Source organism: Alternaria triticimaculans (assembly GCF_023758025.1).
Source record: "Alternaria triticimaculans strain BMP 0046 chromosome Unknown scaffold_10, whole genome shotgun sequence".
NCBI lineage: Eukaryota > Fungi > Ascomycota > Dothideomycetes > Pleosporales > Pleosporaceae > Alternaria > Alternaria triticimaculans.
This window is the reverse complement of record NW_026055967.1, coordinates 22,108-43,279: the sequence shown is the minus strand read 5'-3', so window position 1 is coordinate 43,279 and position 21,172 is coordinate 22,108. Positions and strand designations below refer to the sequence as shown.

The 21,172-nt window shown below is 52.9% G+C and overlaps 9 protein-coding genes across 9 annotated transcripts; 7 read left to right on the top strand and 2 right to left on the bottom strand.

The window, feature by feature from the left end:
* Positions 1–65: 65 nt before the first annotated feature.
* On the top strand, positions 66–2,886 carry J4E78_006894 (uncharacterized protein; the record flags this gene model as incomplete). The annotated part of the gene is made up of 4 exons (XM_049367504.1): positions 66–102; positions 155–312; positions 365–516; positions 564–2,886. The coding sequence occupies 4 exons, from the start codon at positions 66–68 to the stop codon at positions 2,884–2,886; spliced, it is 2,670 nt and encodes an 889-aa protein (XP_049220474.1).
* Positions 2,887–3,411: 525 nt separating this feature from the next.
* Positions 3,412–5,064, bottom strand: J4E78_006893 (uncharacterized protein; the record flags this gene model as incomplete). The annotated part of the gene is made up of 5 exons (XM_049367503.1): positions 3,412–4,064; positions 4,114–4,644; positions 4,695–4,797; positions 4,910–4,950; positions 5,040–5,064. The coding sequence occupies 5 exons, from the start codon at positions 5,062–5,064 to the stop codon at positions 3,412–3,414; spliced, it is 1,353 nt and encodes a 450-aa protein (XP_049220473.1).
* A 348-nt stretch (positions 5,065–5,412) lies between these two features.
* On the top strand, positions 5,413–6,234 carry J4E78_006892 (uncharacterized protein; the record flags this gene model as incomplete). The annotated part of the gene is made up of 3 exons (XM_049367502.1): positions 5,413–5,703; positions 5,777–6,026; positions 6,074–6,234. The coding sequence occupies 3 exons, from the start codon at positions 5,413–5,415 to the stop codon at positions 6,232–6,234; spliced, it is 702 nt and encodes a 233-aa protein (XP_049220472.1).
* Positions 6,235–7,844: 1,610 nt separating this feature from the next.
* J4E78_006891 (uncharacterized protein) lies at positions 7,845–9,436 on the top strand (the record flags this gene model as incomplete). The annotated part of the gene is made up of 3 exons (XM_049367501.1): positions 7,845–8,044; positions 8,107–8,891; positions 8,940–9,436. The coding sequence occupies 3 exons, from the start codon at positions 7,845–7,847 to the stop codon at positions 9,434–9,436; spliced, it is 1,482 nt and encodes a 493-aa protein (XP_049220471.1).
* Positions 9,437–9,810: 374 nt separating this feature from the next.
* On the top strand, positions 9,811–10,474 carry J4E78_006890 (uncharacterized protein; the record flags this gene model as incomplete). The annotated part of the gene is made up of 2 exons (XM_049367500.1): positions 9,811–9,938; positions 9,988–10,474. The coding sequence occupies 2 exons, from the start codon at positions 9,811–9,813 to the stop codon at positions 10,472–10,474; spliced, it is 615 nt and encodes a 204-aa protein (XP_049220470.1).
* A 1,733-nt stretch (positions 10,475–12,207) lies between these two features.
* On the top strand, positions 12,208–14,164 carry J4E78_006889 (uncharacterized protein; the record flags this gene model as incomplete). Its single annotated transcript, XM_049367499.1, has 4 exons — positions 12,208–12,211; positions 12,269–12,330; positions 12,472–12,516; positions 12,593–14,164. The coding sequence occupies 4 exons, from the start codon at positions 12,208–12,210 to the stop codon at positions 14,162–14,164; spliced, it is 1,683 nt and encodes a 560-aa protein (XP_049220469.1).
* A 537-nt stretch (positions 14,165–14,701) lies between these two features.
* Positions 14,702–15,529, top strand: J4E78_006888 (uncharacterized protein; the record flags this gene model as incomplete). Its single annotated transcript, XM_049367498.1, has 3 exons — positions 14,702–15,143; positions 15,198–15,290; positions 15,345–15,529. 3 exons carry the CDS (start codon positions 14,702–14,704, stop codon positions 15,527–15,529), a joined length of 720 nt encoding a protein of 239 aa, XP_049220468.1.
* A 765-nt stretch (positions 15,530–16,294) lies between these two features.
* Positions 16,295–18,387, top strand: J4E78_006887 (uncharacterized protein; the record flags this gene model as incomplete). The annotated part of the gene is made up of 3 exons (XM_049367497.1): positions 16,295–16,525; positions 16,589–17,753; positions 17,801–18,387. 3 exons carry the CDS (start codon positions 16,295–16,297, stop codon positions 18,385–18,387), a joined length of 1,983 nt encoding a protein of 660 aa, XP_049220467.1.
* Positions 18,388–18,599: 212 nt separating this feature from the next.
* On the bottom strand, positions 18,600–20,491 carry J4E78_006886 (uncharacterized protein; the record flags this gene model as incomplete). The annotated part of the gene is made up of 4 exons (XM_049367496.1): positions 18,600–19,109; positions 19,163–19,654; positions 19,709–20,382; positions 20,461–20,491. 4 exons carry the CDS (start codon positions 20,489–20,491, stop codon positions 18,600–18,602), a joined length of 1,707 nt encoding a protein of 568 aa, XP_049220466.1.
* Between the last annotated feature and the right edge of the window lie 681 nt (positions 20,492–21,172).

Below are 21,172 nucleotides of genomic sequence, written 5' to 3'. Positions count from 1 at the left end.
TTTACGCGGTCGCGTCGACCGGAACGCGGTGCACTCCCGAGTAGCAACCATCACACCATACCACAATGGCTACCACACAGCGCCTCCGCGCTCGACAGGCCCGTAAGTAAATCGCGATCATGCCTCAGAGTTACCATCCTAATTGAAGCTCTAGATGCCCCTGGCGCAACCTATCTCGCATACACACCCAACGGAAAGAAACTCGTCACAGCCGGAGTCGACAACTACTGCCGTGTCTTCACTACGGGCTCTGATGACGAGCCAGTCACGATAGACGAATGCCAGGAGAACAACACTGCAGTCGTCGCCGGGGTACGCAACACAACATGGCCGAGTTGAGGCAATGTACTGACCTCGGACCCAGAATGGCTACTTCATTACCGGCTCAGAGGACGGCACAGTGAGCAGGTTCTCGCTCGATAATGGCAAGTTCGAAGAGATTCTGGTCAGGACTACGCTCCCAGTACGGGATGTAGCTCTTAGTCCGGATGGCAACTGGATTGCCGTTGCCAGCGAGTACGTATGTGGCTCTAATCGTCCGATCTGGTCACTAACGAATGCAGTGAACTCGTCGTAAACCTCGTAAACGTCAAAGACAAGAGCATGAAAAGCTTGCGCGAACAGCCTCGAGCCGTCAAACACGTTTCCTTCGACAAGACCGGGACCCAACTCGCCGTATCCTGCACCGACGGCCACATCTACATGTATAACCTGGAGGGTGGAGAGCCTGAGATGGTCAACAGAGTGGAGGGCATGATCAAGAGCCTAGAAGCAGATGCAGAGACTAGTTCGAAAGTCCTTTGGCATCCAGATGGGCGAGCTTTTGCTACACCCACCGCCATGCGCCAGATACAGGTCATGTCGACGAGTGATTGGGAGAGGCAGCGAGTCTTTAAGACGGGTCATACAGCCGATATCACCGCCGCGGCATGGTCACCGAATGGTGCCTTGTTGGCGACTACCTCGAGCGATCTGAGCCTATGCCTTTGGGACACCAAGACGCAGAAACAGCTCAAGAAGCTCGACGATGTCAAGGCTACAATACTCGCAATGGCATGGCACCCAACGGAAAACATTCTCTCGTACACCAACAACGAAGGAGAACTCTTCATCCACACCGACCTCGTTCCAGACGAACATCTCCCCCTACTACAAAAGCCTACCGTCTCCGCTCCTTTCTTTCACGACCCCTCGGAAGGCCGGGCCGGCGTCCCACAACCGGCGAAACTCACAAACGGCAACGTACAGACTCTTCCTGGACGGCCGAGACAAAGGAGTGGAACTCCGGACTCGTTAGAGGATATCCTAGGCCCAGAGTTCCAGGACAATGAAGCTCAAGTGGATGGCGATGAAGAGATGGAGGATTTCGTTATTGATGACGATGGCGCTGGATATGCTCCTGCAATCACAGCTGCCAAGAAACGTCCAAACGGACATCTCACGAGCGGCGTAGAACCTGCCTCGAAACGTCGCGCATACAGCTCAGCCCTCTTCCGTCCCCAAGTTCACGAGCCATTCCAACCAGGTAGCACACCCTGGCGCGGAAACCGCCGGTTACTCTGCTGTTCATTAACCGGGTATGTCGAGACTGTGGAACAGGAGGGCAAGCATCACACAGTAAGCGTCAAGTTCTACGATGAACACACGTTCCGCAACTTCCACTTCACCGACGTCTTCCTATACGACAAATCTTGCCTCAACGAGAACGGTACACTGTTCGCCTGCCAACCCAACAGCACAGGTGACGGCAACCCAGCAATGATATACTACCGACCGCACGAGACATGGACGACGAGAACTGAGTGGCGGACTAATCTCCCAACTGGGGAATCCGTCACTGCAATTGCACTATCGAATTCATATGTCTGCGTAACTACATCAACAAACTACGTGCGCATATACTCACTCTTCGGCCTCCCGGTTCGCGTCTACAGGCAAAAGAGCTCCCCAGCAGTCACCTGTGCAGCGTGGCGCGATTACATCCTTACGATTGGCAACGGACCCATCCAAAACGACCTCAGCACCCAGCTCCTCTACACGATCGAAAACATCAAGCACGACATCGTCTACCAAGACTCCGATATCCTTGCCCTACCCCCAGGCACAACTCTAACCTCCGTCTTCTTCTCTGCAGAAGGCGACCCCTACATCTACGACTCCTCAGGCGTCCTTCTCACCCTCCTCGGCTGGAGAAATACCGGCCAAGCACGCTGGGTTCCTATGCTCGATACGAAGCTCCTCTCGCGCCGCGCCGGCGGCGGGAAAGAAGAATCCTACTGGCCCGTCGGCGTCGCCTCATCACCCACATCCTCTGAAGGCATAGAAGGTGCAAAGTTCCACTGCATGATCATCAAAGGGCGAGAACAATACCCCTCAGCACCCGTCCCGCACCTGTCTGAATTCGGCTTCGAGATCCCACTGACGAGCATCATCGACAAAGCGAAGAGCAAGAAGAACAGAAGAGGAGGCGAGGAAAGCGATATGGAAGACGAAGACGAGGACGCCAATGCCCCACAGACCAACGAGGAGAAACAGCAAGATCACGAACAAGCCTTCATTCTCGCATCGACATTGCATTCGCAACTTTCTTCCACTCTGCTCCACACGCGTCCGACGACGTCGCAGAAATCGGCGCTGAGTACGCTGGAAGTGGCAATTGACCGTGCGCTGCTTCAGTTGCTTGGGTTGGAGTGTCTGGCGGGCGAGGACCACGGGATGAAGGCGTTGGAGATTGTTAGCTTGATGAGGGATGCCAATGGCAAGATGCTGGATTTGGCGGGCAAGGTGGCGAGTAGGTATGGGAGGGAGGTGCTTGGAGAGAAGATTAGGGAGTTGGCCGAGAAGAAGGCGCTGGCTAGGGATGATGCCGATGAAGATGACTTCTAGGTACTGGGGTTGAATGATGGATACTGTGCAGTACTTGCTTGGATACAGTGATGAGAATGTTTAGGTAGCACCTCAATTAAGCAAAATACCGAACACCCTGGAGACTACATTGACGTTGGGCCAGCTACTCTACGTGTTTTTACCTGAATGTAGGCGGTAAACCTGTTTAGTTTCTTTCCTTTGTATGAGATGGTAGCATAGCGATGGTTTGTTCAATCAATCGTCTTGCAATATTTGATCAATTGTTAGATCAGTCGGAATATGAGAAGTCATGGAAAGTGCCGTTCGACAATTTATTGGCATTACTAAAGGTAGTAACATAGAAAGTGGACAATGGATCCCAAATCGCTTCATGTATGGAGAAGAAGGTACGCTAGAAGCTCTCCTTGTAAACGCCGTAGCCCGCCATTATCAATCTGGTACTTGTCTCTCTTCAAAAGCGAGGCTTCGAACAAGACACCTTCCAATCAACAATGTAGAGCCATACTGCTCTTGAACACGCTACACAATACGGTAACAAGCCGTCTAGTACTCTGCCTCAACACCCTCATCATCCCCGAGGGAGTCAGCTGCGACCTCTTCGTAATCGCGCTCCAAGGCAGCGAGATCTTCACGAGCCTCGGAGAATTCACCCTCCTCCATACCCTCACCAACGTACCAGTGGACGAAGGCACGCTTGCTGTACATGAGGTCGAACTTGTGCGAGAGAGCAGACCAGGCCTCGCTAATGGCCGTGGTGTTGGACAACATGCAGACAGCGCGGTTGACAGCGGCGAGGTCACCGTTGGGGACCATCTGGGGGGGCTGGTAGCAGATACCGACCTTGAAACCGGTAGGGCACCAGTCGACGAACTGGACGGTGCGCTTGGTCTTGACCTGGGCAATGGCAGCGTGGGTATCCTTGGGGACAACGTCACCACGGTACAACAGGCAGGTGGCCATGTACTTTCCGTTGCGAGGATCGCACTTGACCATCTGGTTGTTGGGCTCGAAGCAGGCGTTGGTGATCTCCATGACCGAGTTGGCCTCGTGTGCGGCCTTGGCGGCGGAGATGACGGGAGCATAGGCGACGAGAGGGAAGTGAATACGAGGGTAGGGGACCAAGTTGGTCTGGAACTCGTTCAGGTCGACGTTGAGGGAACCGTCGAATCGGAGGGAGGCGGTGATGGACGAGACGACTGAGTCAGGTTAGCTGAGTGGATTTCTAAGCAGGTTCTGGCAGCTTACCCTGGGCAATGAGACGGTTGAGGTTCTCGTAGTTGGGGCGCTCGATACCGAGGTTCCTTCGGCAGATGTCGTAGATGGCCTCGTTGTCAACCATGAAGGAGCAATCGGAGTGCTCAAGTGTGGTGTGGGTGGTCAAGATGGAGTTGTATGGCTCGACGACCGATGTGGCGACCTGGGGCGCTGGGTAGACACAGAACTCGAGCTTGCACTTCTTGCCGTAGTCGACGGACAGACGCTCCATGAGCAGGGCGCCGAAACCAGATCCAGTTCCTCCACCGAAGGAGTGGAAGACGAGGAAACCTTGCAGACCGGAGCAGTTGTCGGCGACGCGGCGGACCTTGTCGAGGACCTGGTCGATGAGCTCCTTTCCGACGGTGTAGTGACCACGGGCGTAGTTGTTCGAGGCATCCTCCTTGCCTGTGATCATCTGCTCGGGGTGGAAGAGGGAGCGGTAAGGGCCGGTGCGGACCTCGTCGACGACGTTGGGCTCAAGATCGGCGTAGATGGTACGGGGGACATACTTGCCCTGGCCTGCGCAGTGTTAGCAGTCGGAACGGCGCTCTCGGGCGAAAGCTGCGTACCGGTCTCGGAGAAGAAGGTGCTGAAGCCGTGGTCGTCGTTCAGGGCCTTGCGCTCCTCGGTGAGGAAACCATCGGGCTGGATGCCGTGCTCGAGGCAGTAGAGCTGCGAAGCCGAGTCAGTATATCGCGCACTGGCGGTGAGCTATCCGCAGCCCCTTCTTCTGGCGTAGAATGGGATGCAGCAGCAGCAGCGCGTGTCGTCGTGTGCAACTCACCTCCCAGCAAGAGTTTGCGATCTGGCAACCGGCCTGGCCGACTAGACGCGTACAAAGTCAGCATCAACAAATAGCCAGGGATGTCCCGCTGCAGGCGGTCAGGGCGCGCATGGCGCAAGGGACGACATACCGTTCAGACTGATGACTTCTCTCATGGTGGCTTCGAGGAAAGGTAGTAATTGGGGTATCGAAATGGAGTCTCGGGGGAACCTGGGCGGCGAGGGTTGAAGCTGCTGTCGGTGGGAGTGGAGCAGTGGGGGAGAAGTGCTGTTGTGTTGTGGAATCGAACTTTTAGACCAAAAGGGTCCGCCTATCACGGACCACGGCGCTAAGCTACACGTCCAATGCAGCTGCCTGGCCGTTGCGCGAGAAACACGACCTCATCGGACGAATTCAAGCCTGCCGTTCCTCTGCCTGCCCATGGCGCTGCGCTGGCCGACGTGAGAGACCATGAATTGCTGCCCTCCCACCTCTCCCTCATCTTCACGTGCCGTCCGCCAAAGATGCGCCTCTCCGCCGGGCTGCTCTGCATCGTCACACAGGCCTGGACGGTGAATGCCAACGTCGAGAAGACGATATTCCTTGGTCCCAGCCCTGTGACTCTCTCCAATGTCCGCCCCGGGCTAGATGACCTCGGCCTGCACTACCTGTCGCCCTCGTCCACCATCCTCCCGATCCGAGTCCCTGTCCAGTTTCCCACCGAGTCGCTGCCCCGCGGTCTCGAGTCCTGGTACCTGCTTCGCGGCCTGCAAGACGGCAGGAGGTACGAGGTGCGCATCTGCTGGTCGGCCACCGTGAGTCTACTGCTCCTTCCCGTTGCATATCGCCTGCATCGTCTCGCCTGATTGTTTGTACTGACGTGCCCAGCAACCCACCGACTTCTGGCTTGACACCTACTCAATCACCCACGTATTTGATACTCCCGAGTTGATATCCTCGTTATCAGAGTATAGCTCAGTCATTCGACGCGACCCAGTGGACGACGACGGAAACACCAAGGAAGCGCCGCCTGCAGCTCCAGAGTCGGTACTGTTCTTGCGCCTCCAGGCTGCAGCGTCCTACTATTCGACCAATCGCACATTGATGGACTACCCGCCTCCAGTCGATGCCGACATCAGTACGTCTAATCTCACTAATGTGTCATGCGTCGTCTAACAACCACAGTACTCGATCCCTTCATACTGAACGTCTTCCCGCAATCACTTGGCCCAATCGCGATATACATCACCGCAATCGGTGTAGGAGCCTGGTTTCTCTCCGGCTACATCTACCGCTGGCTACTGTCTGTCGCTGCAGACTCACCCAACAAACCGCATACCGATTGAGCCATACCACATACACGCTTGCCGTCCACATTCACGCAACCACCTCATAAAAGAAAAAAAGTGAACAGGTCTGGAGACTACATTGACCCAAAACGTTGCAAAGTAGGTGGCCAAACGTCAACGTAGGCTCCAGGCTGTTCAGTTTTTTTTCCTAGGTTGGCGTGCAGCAACGATGTCGTCTGCAGCGCCTCCTCCACCTCCTCCTCCGCCGCCGCCGCCACCGCACAAGCCACCGTCTGATGACAGATGCGATAGATTGTTCAATCTCCTTCCTGCTGAACTCCTCCTCATGATGATCGAGTACGCCGGTGTCGGTAATATCATGAACCTTGCTCTAGCCATCTATCCTACCCTGCAGCGGCATCGGATCGCCCCGGAGCTTAGTGCGCACACCTACTTCAGCATAGTACGTGTGGATAGGGCCTCGAATACAAGCAACAGAAGACGACCCCTACCGCAAGGTCTCGATCGGATGCCCATGGAGCTGTGGTTTCAGGTGGCTCGGGATCTGGAACCAATCGACATCTTGTCCATGATGTTCGCCATCGGCGCATATCCGCGAGGCTCACGACGACATGGTGACATGTAGTGAAGTACACGGTACACATGATTCTTTTGCCGGCTACGGGCCGTGAGCAAACTATGGCTGAAACGGGATGCGATAGCCAGACAGATACAATACCATACAAAGAAAAAAGCCGAACATGCCTAGAGCCTACATTGACGTTAGGCTACCTACTTTGCACGTTTTTATGTTGATGTAGGCTGTAACCACAAGAACGTAGGCTGCGGCCTGTTTAGTTTGTCCTAGGTTGACGTTACCGGAATAGCTCGATATACAAGCGTATCTAGGGTTTGCTCAGACACTGGTGCTTGCTGTCGAACACATCCGGAAGTACCGACGTGGAAGGGACAAGGAAGCAAAGGATTCTGCACAGTACCCCTGTAAAGAGTGTGAAAACTCTTTGGGAATAAGAGAGAATTGGATAGGCGTCAAGCTTCAGAGGTTGCGTGCAAGCCAAAGCGGGATGCTGCACGAACTGCCAGGCTGACCTGTGGTGGTCGCAAGAGGGTGTTTTCTCAGACGTACAGTCTGAACGAACATCACAGAAGACTTGCTTGTCTAGCTCTTCGCAAGTGAGAAGAATGGCTATAAGGCTACAATGCCTTAATACTTTTTGAAACTTAAGTTTTTGTTATAATGTAGACTCTAGCGCACCTGTTTAGTTTTTACCTTGTACAAGGTGGCGTGCAACACAGCGGATTTGAGAATAGCCATGGATGAATAGTAAACACAATAAAATATTAGTTCAATACAGATCGAACGTCGGAACGATGCTACACCGACCAATCATCTTACTTTGCATACGAGGCTGGAAGCATGCATGCTGCACGGACTTTGACGGCTCAACAGATGCCAGTTTCTCACCACCGCAGTTGAGCGACGCTAAAGATTACCCCATACCCAAACACGCCCTAGGGCGTTCATTAGTCACAATCCGCCGCGCTCGTCCCGTGAAAAAGTTCCTGGGTCTTGTAAACCTCGGTGCTTCGCAATCATCCCATCTTGAATATTTTTAGAGGAATCCTTCCGTGGAACAAAAGCCACAATGGTGCTCACGGACGAAGAGCAGCCTCTGCTCAGAATAATATCGCATGACTACGAAAGCGTCCAACAAGAGAATGATGCCGAGGAAGCTGGAAATGACGCGCTTGATTTTGAGCCTCTGGACCCTGAGGACCCTCGCAATTGGTCGCCAGGTTTCAAATGGGGTATCGTTTTGTTGCTTGCTCTTATGGCGTTCACCGTGTATGCATATTCTCCCAGCGCTCCAATTGTCAAAAGAACTTCGACGCTGACCATGTCTACAGAACCTTTACTTGCATTGGCGTGGTACCGGTCGCCAGCAAGATCGTCTCGGATCTCGATGGGAAGCAATCGAGCTCTGCAAACAGCGCGCTCCTCGTGACTATCTGGGAACTTGGAGAAGCCGCTGGACCATTACTTATCGCACCGTTATCCGAGATTTTTGGACGCTATCCTGTTTTCAACGTTTGTAACATCGGCTTCATCGCTGCGACTATCCTAGCAGTTTGCAGCCAGAACAGCGGCATGTTCATTGCAGCGAGGATGCTCACAGGTCTTTGCGTCGCTTCAAACGTCCTCAACCCGGCCATTATCGGAGATATCTTCGAGAGCGAGCAACGCGGCTCCGCAATGTCTTTGGTTATGCTTGCGCCGCTTATTGGAGGAGCTATCGGCCCTGCCATCTCTGGCGCTATCGCAGAGACGATAGGGTGGCGACGCATGTTGACCATCGCCGCCGGACTAGCTATCGTGTGCGAAGTTCTGTTCCTCGTCTACTTCAGAGAGACGTACAAGATGGCTGTCTTGAGAAGAAGAGCAGCGAAGACGATGCAGGAAACTGGAAAGGTTCCGGAGTCGAAGAGCACACATGAGTATCTAGCAAAGCTCTGGCACTCTATCACGAGGCCTTTTGCGGTATTGTTCGGTTCGAGCGTACTTATGCTTCTCTCGCTGTTTGCCTCGGTCGCGTTCAGCTTCTTTTACGTTGTCAGCGTTTCATTACCCTCGATCTTGCTGGACAGGTATGACTTCGAGTTCGGCCAGATTGGTTACACTTTCATCTCGTTCAGTAAGTATCTTGATATGCCTGAACTCACGGCAGCTAACAGATATCCAGGCGTCGGGTCTTTCTGCAGTGTACTAGTATGCAACTTTACGCTCGATAGGATATACGTCAAGCTTCGCGGGCCCGACGGCGGAAAAGGAAAACCTGAGTACCGCCTTCCTCTTTCTATCCTGGGTGCGATCCTCTTGCCTTTCTCGGTAATTGCATACGGCTGGATCGCAGAATACCGTCTGCCTGTACTCTTGCTTCTCGCCTCGGTGGCCCTGATGGGGTTCTCGCTCCTTCTGACTGTTATACCGTTATCTGCTTACGTCGTTGACGCTTGCGGTATGTACTCCGCATCGGCTATGACGGGCGTCATCGTCACGCGATGCCTTATGGGCACCTTCCTGCCACTCACGACTGGTCCATTGTCTGACGCACTTGGTTATGGGCTGGGCTTCACTCTTTTGGGCGTACTGAGCTTGTGTTTGGTCATCATCCCGTTATGCATCTTCAAGTTTGGGGAGAAGTGGCGGCAGCATTCGGAGTTTACGAAAGACACTTGAAGCACCTTGCACAAGGAAAAAAACTAAACAGGTCTAGAGCCTACATTAAAGCTAGTCTAACTGTTCTGTATGCTTCTATGTTTATGTAGGCTGCGTGCCTATTTATCCTTTTTCTTGATTGACGTAGAAGGGTAAGGAATTGCAACGTTAATTCCTGCCATACAAACATATTGTGTAAAAGCCACTTCCTCAAGTTCGCATAGCTCCTACGATCTATGTCCGCTCTTTCTGTGAAAGTACCCGTCATCAATGCCGTACAAAAGCTGCACCGTGCCTCCGTTTTCTGTTCCTTTTCTGCATTCCATCATCAACACCCACAAGCTTGTTGATCAAATCCGAACACATCCTTCCAGCATCCACAAGCTTAGCACGCCATGAAGTTCTTTACCTTAGCTCTCGCAACTCTGCTAGCCCAGACGGTCACGATCGCCCAGAGTTTATTCGACCAGCAGTCCAGCGGCTTCCGTCTTATCCTCAAGTCAACCGACGATGACCTCAATGAGTACATACCACCACCCTTCAGCTCTTTTCCTCATCCTGACAGATAGCAGCCACGCACTCGGAGCCTGCCATTGGTCCGCAGCCTACGAAGGCCTATGCCTAACCGACGATACGACCGCCACCCCTGCACGTCCCTACACTACCTTCTACCACAACGTATCCTCCTACGACGACACCCAGGGTATCCTCAACTGGCCCTTGAGTCTTTGGGGTCGCGAAGATGCCGACTCGTCCGCAATGCACTTCGAGTTTGTTGTTGGGACGAATCTCGTGAACATGGTTTTCACGCCCGGGACCGACACATACCAACTGGTGTGCTTCGAAGAGGGCAGCGCTAGCATGTACATTGCAATCGCCGAAGATGATACTGGCAAGGCCCCTGATTGGTTTGATCCACCGAAGAAGGTCAAGAATTGGTATATGTGTACTATGAGGCATGGCTCTACGTTGCGGTCGCTGGCATGGAAGATAGGTTTTGTGGGCGAGCCGCAAAATCCCACCTGTTCAAAGGTCGACGTAGTGAGGGTGTGGGTTTGAGGAGATAAGGATTCACAATGTCTTGTGCTTCCCGGGTGTCAGTGCGGGACTATCTGATTCTTTTCGCGAAGGAAGGAGTCCGTTGCGGTTGACTGGACTGTTCTGGCGACGGGTGTAGTAGTCAAGGTGTCTTTTCATTGTTTGAGCTTTGCCTTCTTGTACCAGTACGCAAATTGATTCTTCTTATCTTCATACTCATCAACGCATGGTATCTTTGACGTTCCTCGCGATAAGCCGACGCTCTTTGGATACCACAGCGTGTCTCAACTCTGCGTAGAAGTCCTCTTCCTCTCAACAGTTGCCACATGCAAAACAATCAGCAGGTTGAGTTATACATATCCGTATTCATTCACCGGCGACTCCCTACGTGGTACTTCGACGGTGATGTTCTCAGTGTGAACATCGCTGCATTACTGATTAGGGGGGGTTTGGATCATGTTCAGCCGTTCCAACGGGACACAGAAAGAAAGAATAGAGTGCGCCTTTGACTCAGACTGCGGTCTGGTTCTAGGTTGGGCTTGGTCTTTGAGATTGTACTTTGGTATACGGTATGATTGCGATAGCTTTGATGTCCAACGGGACACGAGAGGTCGACATTAGGGGTCTCGACCTGAGATGCTGTAGAATCGGCTTGGAGGTGAGGTAGATTATGGCAGACGTTGGTCGCGACAGTGGTTCTCGAGCTTGATGGGGGTGGCGAAGCTTGGAAGCTTGGCGGGTGCGATTGCCGCCCAAAATCCGGGGCTGGAAGCTACCTAGGTAGGTACGCGATGTCCCGTCTCTTCTCCAGACACCCATCTGTCAGACATTGAGATTTTCCAGGAAAGATGTCCCGATAAGCGAACTAAAGTCAGTATCTGGATATGCAGGCTACATATCTCCAAACGAGCAACTACGCATACAGCCGAGGCCCACCACGACTCTCTTCCTCAACTGACCACGCAAGGTGATCATGTCAATGAAAAGAAAAATTGTAGCCCCCCGCGGGGACTTCCGCCGAGATCCGTTGCTCACGCCGAAGGAACCTGGTTCTCGCCCACTAATTAGTAGGGACAACATACCTGGAGTTGGCGGAGATGATCGTGAGCAAGGGACCTATCGATCCTTAGCTCGCACCTGGACACCTCGCCGGTAGATAAGAGTAGAACGGTCTGTTCTACCTGGCAAGTATGGATGTCTTCAGTGCGAACCAAGGAAGAGAGGACGCAACACCATACTATCGCTGACAAGAGACCCCCACCTCAAGACGGTAGTAGAGAATAGCTTTTGACCCGGCTGGTCAAACAGCAGGAGCTAACCCCCGCCTCAGAACCGGAAAGAATTCTCCCTAGCACTGTTGAAGTGCCCATTTAAACGGCCGAGTGGCGTGAAAGGATCACCCTACGAAGACTCTCGGCAGCGATAGGATGGGGTTGCGGATAAGAGAAAGGAAGAAACCACGGCGCTAAACTGCCGTCGTCAAGAGTCCAATACCAAGGTCATCGAGCAGTACCAGGCGTGTAAGATACTTCCGAAGCTGTTGAAGGTTCGTTGCTCTAAAGAGACCGTCGGCGGCGGTAGTTAGGCGTGTGGGTGGGTTAGGAGAAAGAAGTAGCTGGGCGGGCACAATATATGTCCAGTGGCAGGCGCACGAGCCCGTTCCTATGACGTCCTCAGGGCATATATTCCAGGCAGCAAAGTGAGAGTGCGCCTCAGTCTAGTGTATCCGAGGCAAAGTGAGAGTGAGTGAGCCAATGAGTACGAAGGAGGGTGAAGGTGAGTGGCCTCTTGGCGCTTTTACAAACAAAATACAAGTAAAGAGAGAACTCAAGGTGGGTGACCGCAGAATTGCCCAGGTGACCTTGTTTACTAGCCTGGTAAGTCTGAGCGCCTGGGCCCCGAGATTCTTTACCTGAGCGACACTTGGAGCCGCGTCAGTAGCACACTGAGACTCTATTACCTGGACTTTACCTTGCATCTCCGAATTCACGAGCATGGCTGATATTCACCCTTGCCAGCTCGCCAGCTTGCCCCCGGAGCTATTCGAGGATGTATTGCTCCGAGTAAGTCCCCTGCCGCCTCGTCCCAACAGGTAAATGGCGGTCGCCGTGGACCGACAAATGCTAACCTACCGAATAGCTCGATGCGACTGCGTTGCTACATCTGGTGAAGACGAGCAAGGGGTTTCTCGAAACCGTCCGGCCTTTTCTCTGGAAGGATGCATCTTTTGAGCTGGCCAAGATGAGACCTATCGACGCTAAGCTCATACATGGGCAATTTCTGCAGAATTACACCATGACTCTCAAACTGCGATTTGACCTCTCAGCGAGATCTAAACGGCTTGTAGCTACGAACTTCCGCCAACTCTGCCACTATGGAATCCGTATGTCTAAGCTGCACATACTCACATTCTGCGACAAATCCGCGCTAGACTTGGCCAGCTGGAAGTTCCTCAAGACAGTATTGACCTCGGAAAGTTCGACGCTTAGTACGACTCTTCGGACCATACACTTTCCCCGCACCTCACCGAAACGAGACATTGTCAACCCCCTGGAAGAATTCTTGCCCATCGAAATCTATCAAGATGGTCGACCGCGGCGTACAACGAATTGTTCGGCGGCTTTCGAAATCCAGACGCCGGTTTCCGAGCATAGACCTGACGGCGTGCTCACCATTAAGATCAACGGACGGACGAACAGGCTTGGTGACGTGTACAGAGAAGCCGCATGGGGGACCTACACGCCTGTCGTCAAGGATTTCGTTCTGAAAGTGGCTCGTCTATGTGAGGATGACAAGCCTCGTCTCTCATCAGCCAGCATCAGCCACGACAATGCTGATACCTATACTGACGTTGGATATCTCATGAGCGATGTCGGGGTTGGAAGTATCGACAAGCCCGCATCTGTGCCGAAGATCAGCTACGATACCATCAATTTCAAGCATTGTCCATACGGCCGACTGCGTAACAAGTGGGAAGATCTAGATATGCTCAGCATCAAGGATATCACTTTGACGGACTGTCAGAATGTCCACAAATTCTTCGAAGGTTGTATGGGTGCCGATGATCCGCCACAAGTCCAGCGCCTCATCTTTCGTTCACTCGACGATGAAGACATGATCCATGAGAAGGATCATACTTATCTCACCGAGTTCGTCCGCGACTCAACTGAAATTGAGGAGCTCAGCATCGCCACGGCTACATATTGGGAATTGAACCCTGTCCGCATGCTGCATGACATGTCTCACCTGACCGTTCTTGAGTTCAGTGACGGCAACAAAGATATCCATATCGATTTGCTTAGCGAGATCGTGGTTCTATGTCCAGCGGTCCGAGAGTTTGGCATGCGTTGTTCAGCGATTCAACGTGTCTTGGAGAAAGGAAAAATTACCGAGGCATTTCGTCAGAAGGTGGCCGCTATCGCCAAACAACTGGTCAAATTGGTCAGGCTCGAGACGGTCACGTTCGTGTATCGCACGCTCGGTCAAGAACCCAATTTCCGTCATGCCCATGAGGTTGTTATCGGAGACGAACGGTACAAGATTGTGGCAAATGAGATCTACCGTCAGCTTGTCGAGGCCGCCAAAAAGGCTGACCAGCCATGCATCATCAAGACGATCCAGCTAAAGAGGCAGTTATATCAAGAGGATAGAGGTCCAGTGTCTCTCACCATTAAGCTGCCTGAGGCCGTGATCCACGTTTTCGAATATTGAGTCTGTTTCGACTCGGCTTCTTTGAGGACGACGCGTGTGAAAGACATATCAGAGACGATTGTTACCCAGGTACAAGGTATATAGAGAAGATAATGAGCGATGAGGTGGCAGAGAAGATGGGCCTGAGGTGCTTGTCTCTTACGCGATTCGCTATACGCAAGAGCGGGAGGCAGCATCTCTCGATTTATACTACTCAAGTATCAGTGCAATGTAACAGATGAAGCCAACCGCGTTACTCCCTCGTTTTGGTAGCCCAACATCTCACCACTACGTGATGCTGTTCCTCTTGACTTCTCGTACTACTAGTGCTACGATAACGAATTTGGGCATAGTTGGTGAGGGCTCCCTGGATACTTGGAAAGGGGTCTACATTGACCTAGAAATTGCCTAGTCATTCATAACTGATAGTGTGCATACTGCAAACTGCGACACGAATTCTAGCATGTCTGAGGTCCGTGCGCTGTTCTCGCGCATCGAGCATCCATCGCCCACCAGAGCGACATGATCAACCTCACGACCCGCTCAACCCACGCCACGATGAAGACGTCACTCGCCACCCTCTCGTCCTTCGCGACGCTCACAAGCGCTGCACGCCTGCTGCTGCAAATCCCGAACACGGTCCTTGTCAACCCGTCCACGCTCCCCTCGACCACGCATGCAACGCTTCAGTCCTCCGGCCCGCCCCTCGACGCCTATCTCACGCGCTCCAACACGTTCAACTTCAACAATGTGAGCGCCGGAAGCTACCTTGCTACCGTGCATTGCCGCGACTATGCGTTCGAGCCACTGAGGATTGATGTCACCGTGGAGGAGGCGGCAGAGGGCAGCGGGGAGAAGAAGGAGATGATCAGGGCATACCAGACCTTCCTGGGTAACGAATGGGACAACAAGGGAGAGAGCCGCGGCGAGGGCGGTACCGGTCTGGTGGTTGAAGCCAGGCCGGTGGGAACCAAGTACTTCTACCAAGAGAGGCAAGGCTGTAAGTTGGCATCGCGACAATGCGCAATGGGGAGATTGTGCTAACACGCTGCAGTTTCGCCGCTGTCATTCTTGAAGAACCCGATGATTCTCATGGCGATAGTGTCCATGGGCCTCATCTTCGGCATGCCCAAACTGATGGAGAACAGTAAGTCTCTCGGCAGCCCATTAGGTACTATCAAGGTTACTAACACACGCGTAGTGGACCCCGAGATGAAGGAAGAATTCGAGGAGATGAAGAAGAACGGCGTCCTGGGCTCCGGAAACACCAACACTGCATCGCAGTTACAGAACTTTGACCTCGCCTCGTGGATGGCCGGTAAGACCGACTCGGGCAGCGCGAGCGCACGTACACAGAGTCCTGCAGGGCAGACGAAGAAACGATAGACAGCGGACACACAGGGTCTCGGAGGACAGCGAAGCGCTCAGGTCCTTCGACACAGAGTATGCCTATATCGGCAGCGAGCAATATACACTATCATCAAGCTAGGACTGCGTTCTTGACTTATAGAGGAAGCGCACTTACTGCAGCAATTGGTCCGCTCTATGAAGGTCTCCCACACAGTCTCCAGCATGAGCAAGAGGATTCCCATGAAACCAGACATCAGGCGACTGCTAGCGGTATCCCCATGCACATGTTCCCATCGCTTTGTAATTTCTTTCAGACCTAGCTGTCTGGGCGAAAGCCATCACAATGCTTGATTTCTGACTCATCTATCTAGGATCACAGAGATAGCTGAAGAGCCTCTCCTCGCACTCAAACTTCGTAGACATGGCTCGCTCCTTCCTCATCAATCAGGAACCAAGGAACCAAAGCAGCCTGTCTCACACAAGCGGTCCTACTATGTCTTGGAGCTGTCGTTTCGTGAAACTACATAAGCTGAACTCCAGCTTCCGCCCCGCGGCTTACCCAGGTGTTGTAGCTGCTTATTCACCCTCTTGACTTTCCATCTCGACCAATCGGGTATGCGCTAGCCCCCGTAGAGGCAAGCCACCACACTCTCGACCCAACGAGACAGCGTCGGTACAATTGCGTTGCACAATTCATATAGCGTATCTGGAATCCTCTCTTTATCTCTCCCAGTTGTTTGCGCCTTCTCATACTTCGTGATGAGCAAGATGGCTGGTATTCCGCACATGCCGGCTGCTAACATGGACGATCCAACAAGCACGACAACAAGCGCACAACATGACCCTCACCAGCACCATCATGCACACATTGGTCACCACACGGGCAAGAGGCTGAAACACTTTCTGAGACCAGATGGAAGAAAGGTGCACATTGCGAGTTCCCCCGATGAAGCAAATCACATGAGGAGGAAGCTGAGCAATGCGAGCGAGAAAGAAGACTTCGACCTATTCATCCATGGATCTCCCGAACATGTTAGTTCTACACAAGAATGAGAGAGCCATGGCATGGAACAATCCCCCTACTAACGCACACAGATCGAAGCACTCCGCCACACCCACGCCCACCACACAGCACACCACCGCCAACTGCACCTGGACCACGGCGACCTAGCTCAAGAATTCGAGCGCGTAATCCGCGACCTCGACACCCTCTCCACCGAACTCCACATGCTAACCTCGCACGCCGTGCAACTCGACGCCAACTTCTCCAAATACGGTTACTCAGCCCATCTTCGCACCAAAGACGGCCCATCAACGGACTCCCTCGCCGACTCCTCCTTCGACAAAGAAACATGGCACTCTGATCGTCAACACGGTACAGCAATTCACTTCTACCAAAAGCCCATCGTACGACAATACTTCCATAAGGGCCTGCTGTGGCGCGCAAAAGAAGCACAGGAGGTAGCTAGCTACGAACTCTTCATCGACCTCTTCTACGTGGGCATTATTGCCATAACAGGCGATTCTGCAGCTGAACATCCCACGGCGCAGTCCTTGCTTCGTTTCGCAATTACCTTCATCATGGGCTGGAAGTTCTGGACGGATATCGGGGTGCTGGTGTCGTGGTTCGATAGCGACGACGTGATCAGGCGGGTATCTGTGCTCTTTCTGCTAACGTGTTTGCTGGGTTTTACGACGAACATGGTTGAGGCGTGGGAGAGGACGTACGCACCACTTGTGGGATTCTATCTCGCGGCGAGACTGTTTGTGACGAGTTGCTGGATTTGGTACGCATGGCGTATTCCCATGGTGAGGGGAAGTATGTTGGGGAATGCGTTACTCTCTTTGATCCCGGCGGCGCTTTGGATGGCGAGCGTGAGTGTGGAGGAACCGAAGCGACAGGGATTTATTTGGGTGGCTATTCTGTTTGATCTCTTTGGTCAGTTTGCCATGGTGTTGCTTCAGCGACCGGGGTCGCCCATCGCGCCGTTCGTACCTGAGTCTTGGAAGAGGAGTCTGGAGTTCTATCCCGCGACAAATATTGAGCATCGGATTGAGCGGACGAATGCGTTTGTCACGCTGGTGTTCGGGTCTTGCGTGTTGGGCTTGCTGTACCAGAGTAGTGTGGCGATGGGGATCAATGCGTTCTTTGGAAAGGCGGTATTGGGCCTGGTGCAGACGTTCGTGTTGAACTGGGTGTACTTTGAGATTGACTCATTCAATCTGCATACGCATGCTATCCGCCGACATGTGTTTTCCGGTAAGTTGGATCCCCAAATCTTACGCCAGGGCTAACGATTGAATCAGCTTTGACATGGTTCTCCGCCCACCTCCCCTTCATCATGTCCTTCGTCCTATCCGCATCAGCCCTCGGGGTCTTGGTCCGCGCCCACGACACTGCCTCCGCACCCCTAGAATCCCTATCAGAAACCTTCATTCCCCGTTCCGAAGAGCACATCTCCGAAGGCCTAGTCTGGTTCTACTGCGGCGGTCTAGGCATCTCACTCCTCTGCCTCACTGTCATATCAGCAACACACGTCCACCGCACGATTCCCAACCAGCGCCTCCGCAAGCCCGTGCGTCTCCTCTTCCGCGCTGCTGTTTCTGTCATCATATTCACACTACCGCTCGCGCACCTCGATAGCCTGCGGTTGATAGCAACGACCACGGGATTAGTCGTGTCTGTGCTGGTGCTTGAATTGGTTGGCGCGGCGTGCTGGGGCGAGAACTTCTTCTGGGAAAAGGAGTGTAAGAGGGATCAAGCGACGTATAGTGCGAGGTGTGCGGTTAAGAGAGAGGAGTTGGAGAAGAGTGTTCGGGAGGGGACGGTTGTGGATGTGGAGGAGATTGCGAGGAGAGAGGGTGGGGAGAAGGGCGTTGTTGGTGTGGTTTGAGTGGACGTAACTGGATTGAGTTGAGTTGTGGAGATTTTGCGTTTGTGATATTCCAAAGATTATGGCAATATATTCTTGGTAACATCGTGGATTGAGTATGATTTTACCATGGAAACTTGTGGGAAATTTCAGATGTCGTCGCTAAATGCCACACATATGTTCGACATGAACACACACACTCGAACATAGGAAAAAGATCGAACACCAATTCCCTACTCTTCATCTCCAACCTTGGTCTTGTTTTGCTCGTCATGGAATCGGATTGTTCTTCCAGGAACGACTCTTTCAGCTGGATCCGGCGCCTCGCCATTCTCACCACCAGCCTTCACATTTCCTTTGGGCGCCGCACCCTCCCCGTCCGAGACTAAGGCGTTGACACTGGCCATTGGTACTGGTGGCTGACTAGCTGAGCGGCTCGTACTGGGTGCTCTCGATGTCGCTCTCGATGTGCTGGCTGAGCTGGTCCCCGAACTAATTATGGACCTGCCGATGCGCACGACACGGTTTGGCAGCGAATCGCCGCCGTTGCGAGACCAGCCTGGACGGCGGCGAACGCGCGCTTCGGCATCGGTGATGGTCTGGTCGTTTCCCTCGATGTGGAAAGCGGGACCGGTATCTTCGGGGGAGTTAGAGCCTGTGCGGGCAAAAGACAAGGCTGTGCTGAGGGTGCGAGGGATGAAGAAACCGACTTTGCCGAGAGGGATGGACAGGCCGTGAACGACCTAGCTGAGGTTAGAGAACAAGGTTCTGAAATACGGAAAACGAGTAAACTTACAACCGAGCAGATTACCAAGAACCAAATAACCACGTTCATGACTTCCATCAGGTATGCAGCATCTTCCCTGACTTCGCCATCGACTTGGATCTTGGCGAGAAACTCGAGACTGATGTAGAGGTAAAAAATGGCGCTCACGCCGATGGGACCGAAGAAGCCCACGAAGAGTGCTTGTCGCTTTTGCTCAATCTGATGAATCTGTTTGTGCATAGCGAAGATGATGGGCAGACGGCGGAACAGCAGTACGAGTATACCCAAGGGAATAAGCCGGTAGATGGGAATGACGGGCGAATGTGCGAAGAGGCGCCACGGGCAGACAGCGCCGAACCAGATGAAGATTGATACGTTCAGAAGCATATCAATGGTGGGCTGGAATGAGTCGTCCATCGTTTCGAGGCGGAACCAGTCATCCCACGTAAACGTGTTGCCGGCGATGAAACAGGCAAGCACGTCGTCGCTACCAATCATGCCGCATGTGCCAACAATGAAGAGCTAATTCTGCGGTTAGTAACTCTCACATCGTCAAGATTTTCGTGAGAAACTTACAGCCAGGGTGATTGCAAACACCAAGAAACTCTCGCGGTCCACGTATTTCCGCTCTTCAGCCCAATGCAGTAATTCCTTCGCAATCCAACCCACAGCGGCTCCGTAAACCACACTGAGAATGATTGTGTAGCCCCAAGTCTCACCGAACCACAGGCCGACTGCAACCTTAGTGCTGTTGTCCGAGCCTTGACCACCATGGCCAATGTGCTCGATAAGGTAGAGCGGTAGAAATAGGAACGGGTACCCAAGACCATCATTGGCTCCCGATTCAGCCACGATGATCTTCTGCAACTCCTTCGGAATATTTGCATCCGCAAACTTTCCCTTGACGATGGAGTTGGACAACACAGGATCCGTGGGTGTGACGCAGGCGCCTACGGCCAGGGCATGTAGGAAGCTGATGTGCGGGACCATAGCAAAGACGAGCAGACTGGTGACGATCCACATGAACGTCATGCCCGGGCCGAGTAGCAAAGCTAGACTCTTCCATTCTGTCTTCAGATACTTTGACGGAAGCTGCACACCCGCGAGGACAAGTTGGACACCCAGCACCAGGCGCGTAAAGTACAGGGTAATGGTATCCAGCACTTCGACATCGTTGAGAGCGTATTCTTCTGGTTTGATCCAATTGGTCGCATGTGGAGGAAAGATGAGTCCAGCAATGAGTGATATTACTAGAAACACGCCGGTTAGTTATGCACTTCTATTACCCAAGATCCCCATGATTCATGCCCGGGCGATCAGCAACTTACAGGCTTCACTAAGATAATAATGCTCTTTCATCAAATAGCTGACGAGGCCGAAAAGCGTAATGAACCCTCCCAATGTCGCACAGACAATGTTGAAGTTGTTGACCGCCAAGGTAGGCATGGCTGGCCACCGAACCCTGAACGGACCCTCAAAATCCGGCGAACGGCTATGTCGGCTTCTTCGATGGCTCTGCTAAACTCTCGGCGAAGCTTGACGGCAAAGCTTAACAAATATCTTCTTTTGCTTCCCAAGGTTGTATGAGACGACTGAAGCGACTGCAACCCTCTCTTTCTTTTGCAGAGTGATGTTCGCCTTTTATGTAGAGTGTTGTGGTCGATCCGTGGGGTAGAAGTTAGCGTTTCGGTGATACTGGGGCGGTCTGCAATCACAAGACACAGCGACGCCAAAAGCTTGGTGGTGGTGACAAGAGGCTTGGTCTGCACAAGAAAGCAACAGGTGGTAATATAAGTGGGAAATATGGGGAGTGGTTGGCATCTTGGAGAGATCGCGACGAAGGCGAACGTGGGTCGCACACGCGTAGCGCCTTGGCTGACGGCTTGTACAAGGCTGTGTGAAGGCTTGGTATTTTGGAATTAAATACCTCAACCTTTACAGACATGCCACGGGACTGATTTTTGAACAACCTGGCGCGGGTACCGCTTCGATTCTCTACGTATCGCGGATCACGTGCCAAAATCGAGAAAACGTGTCACA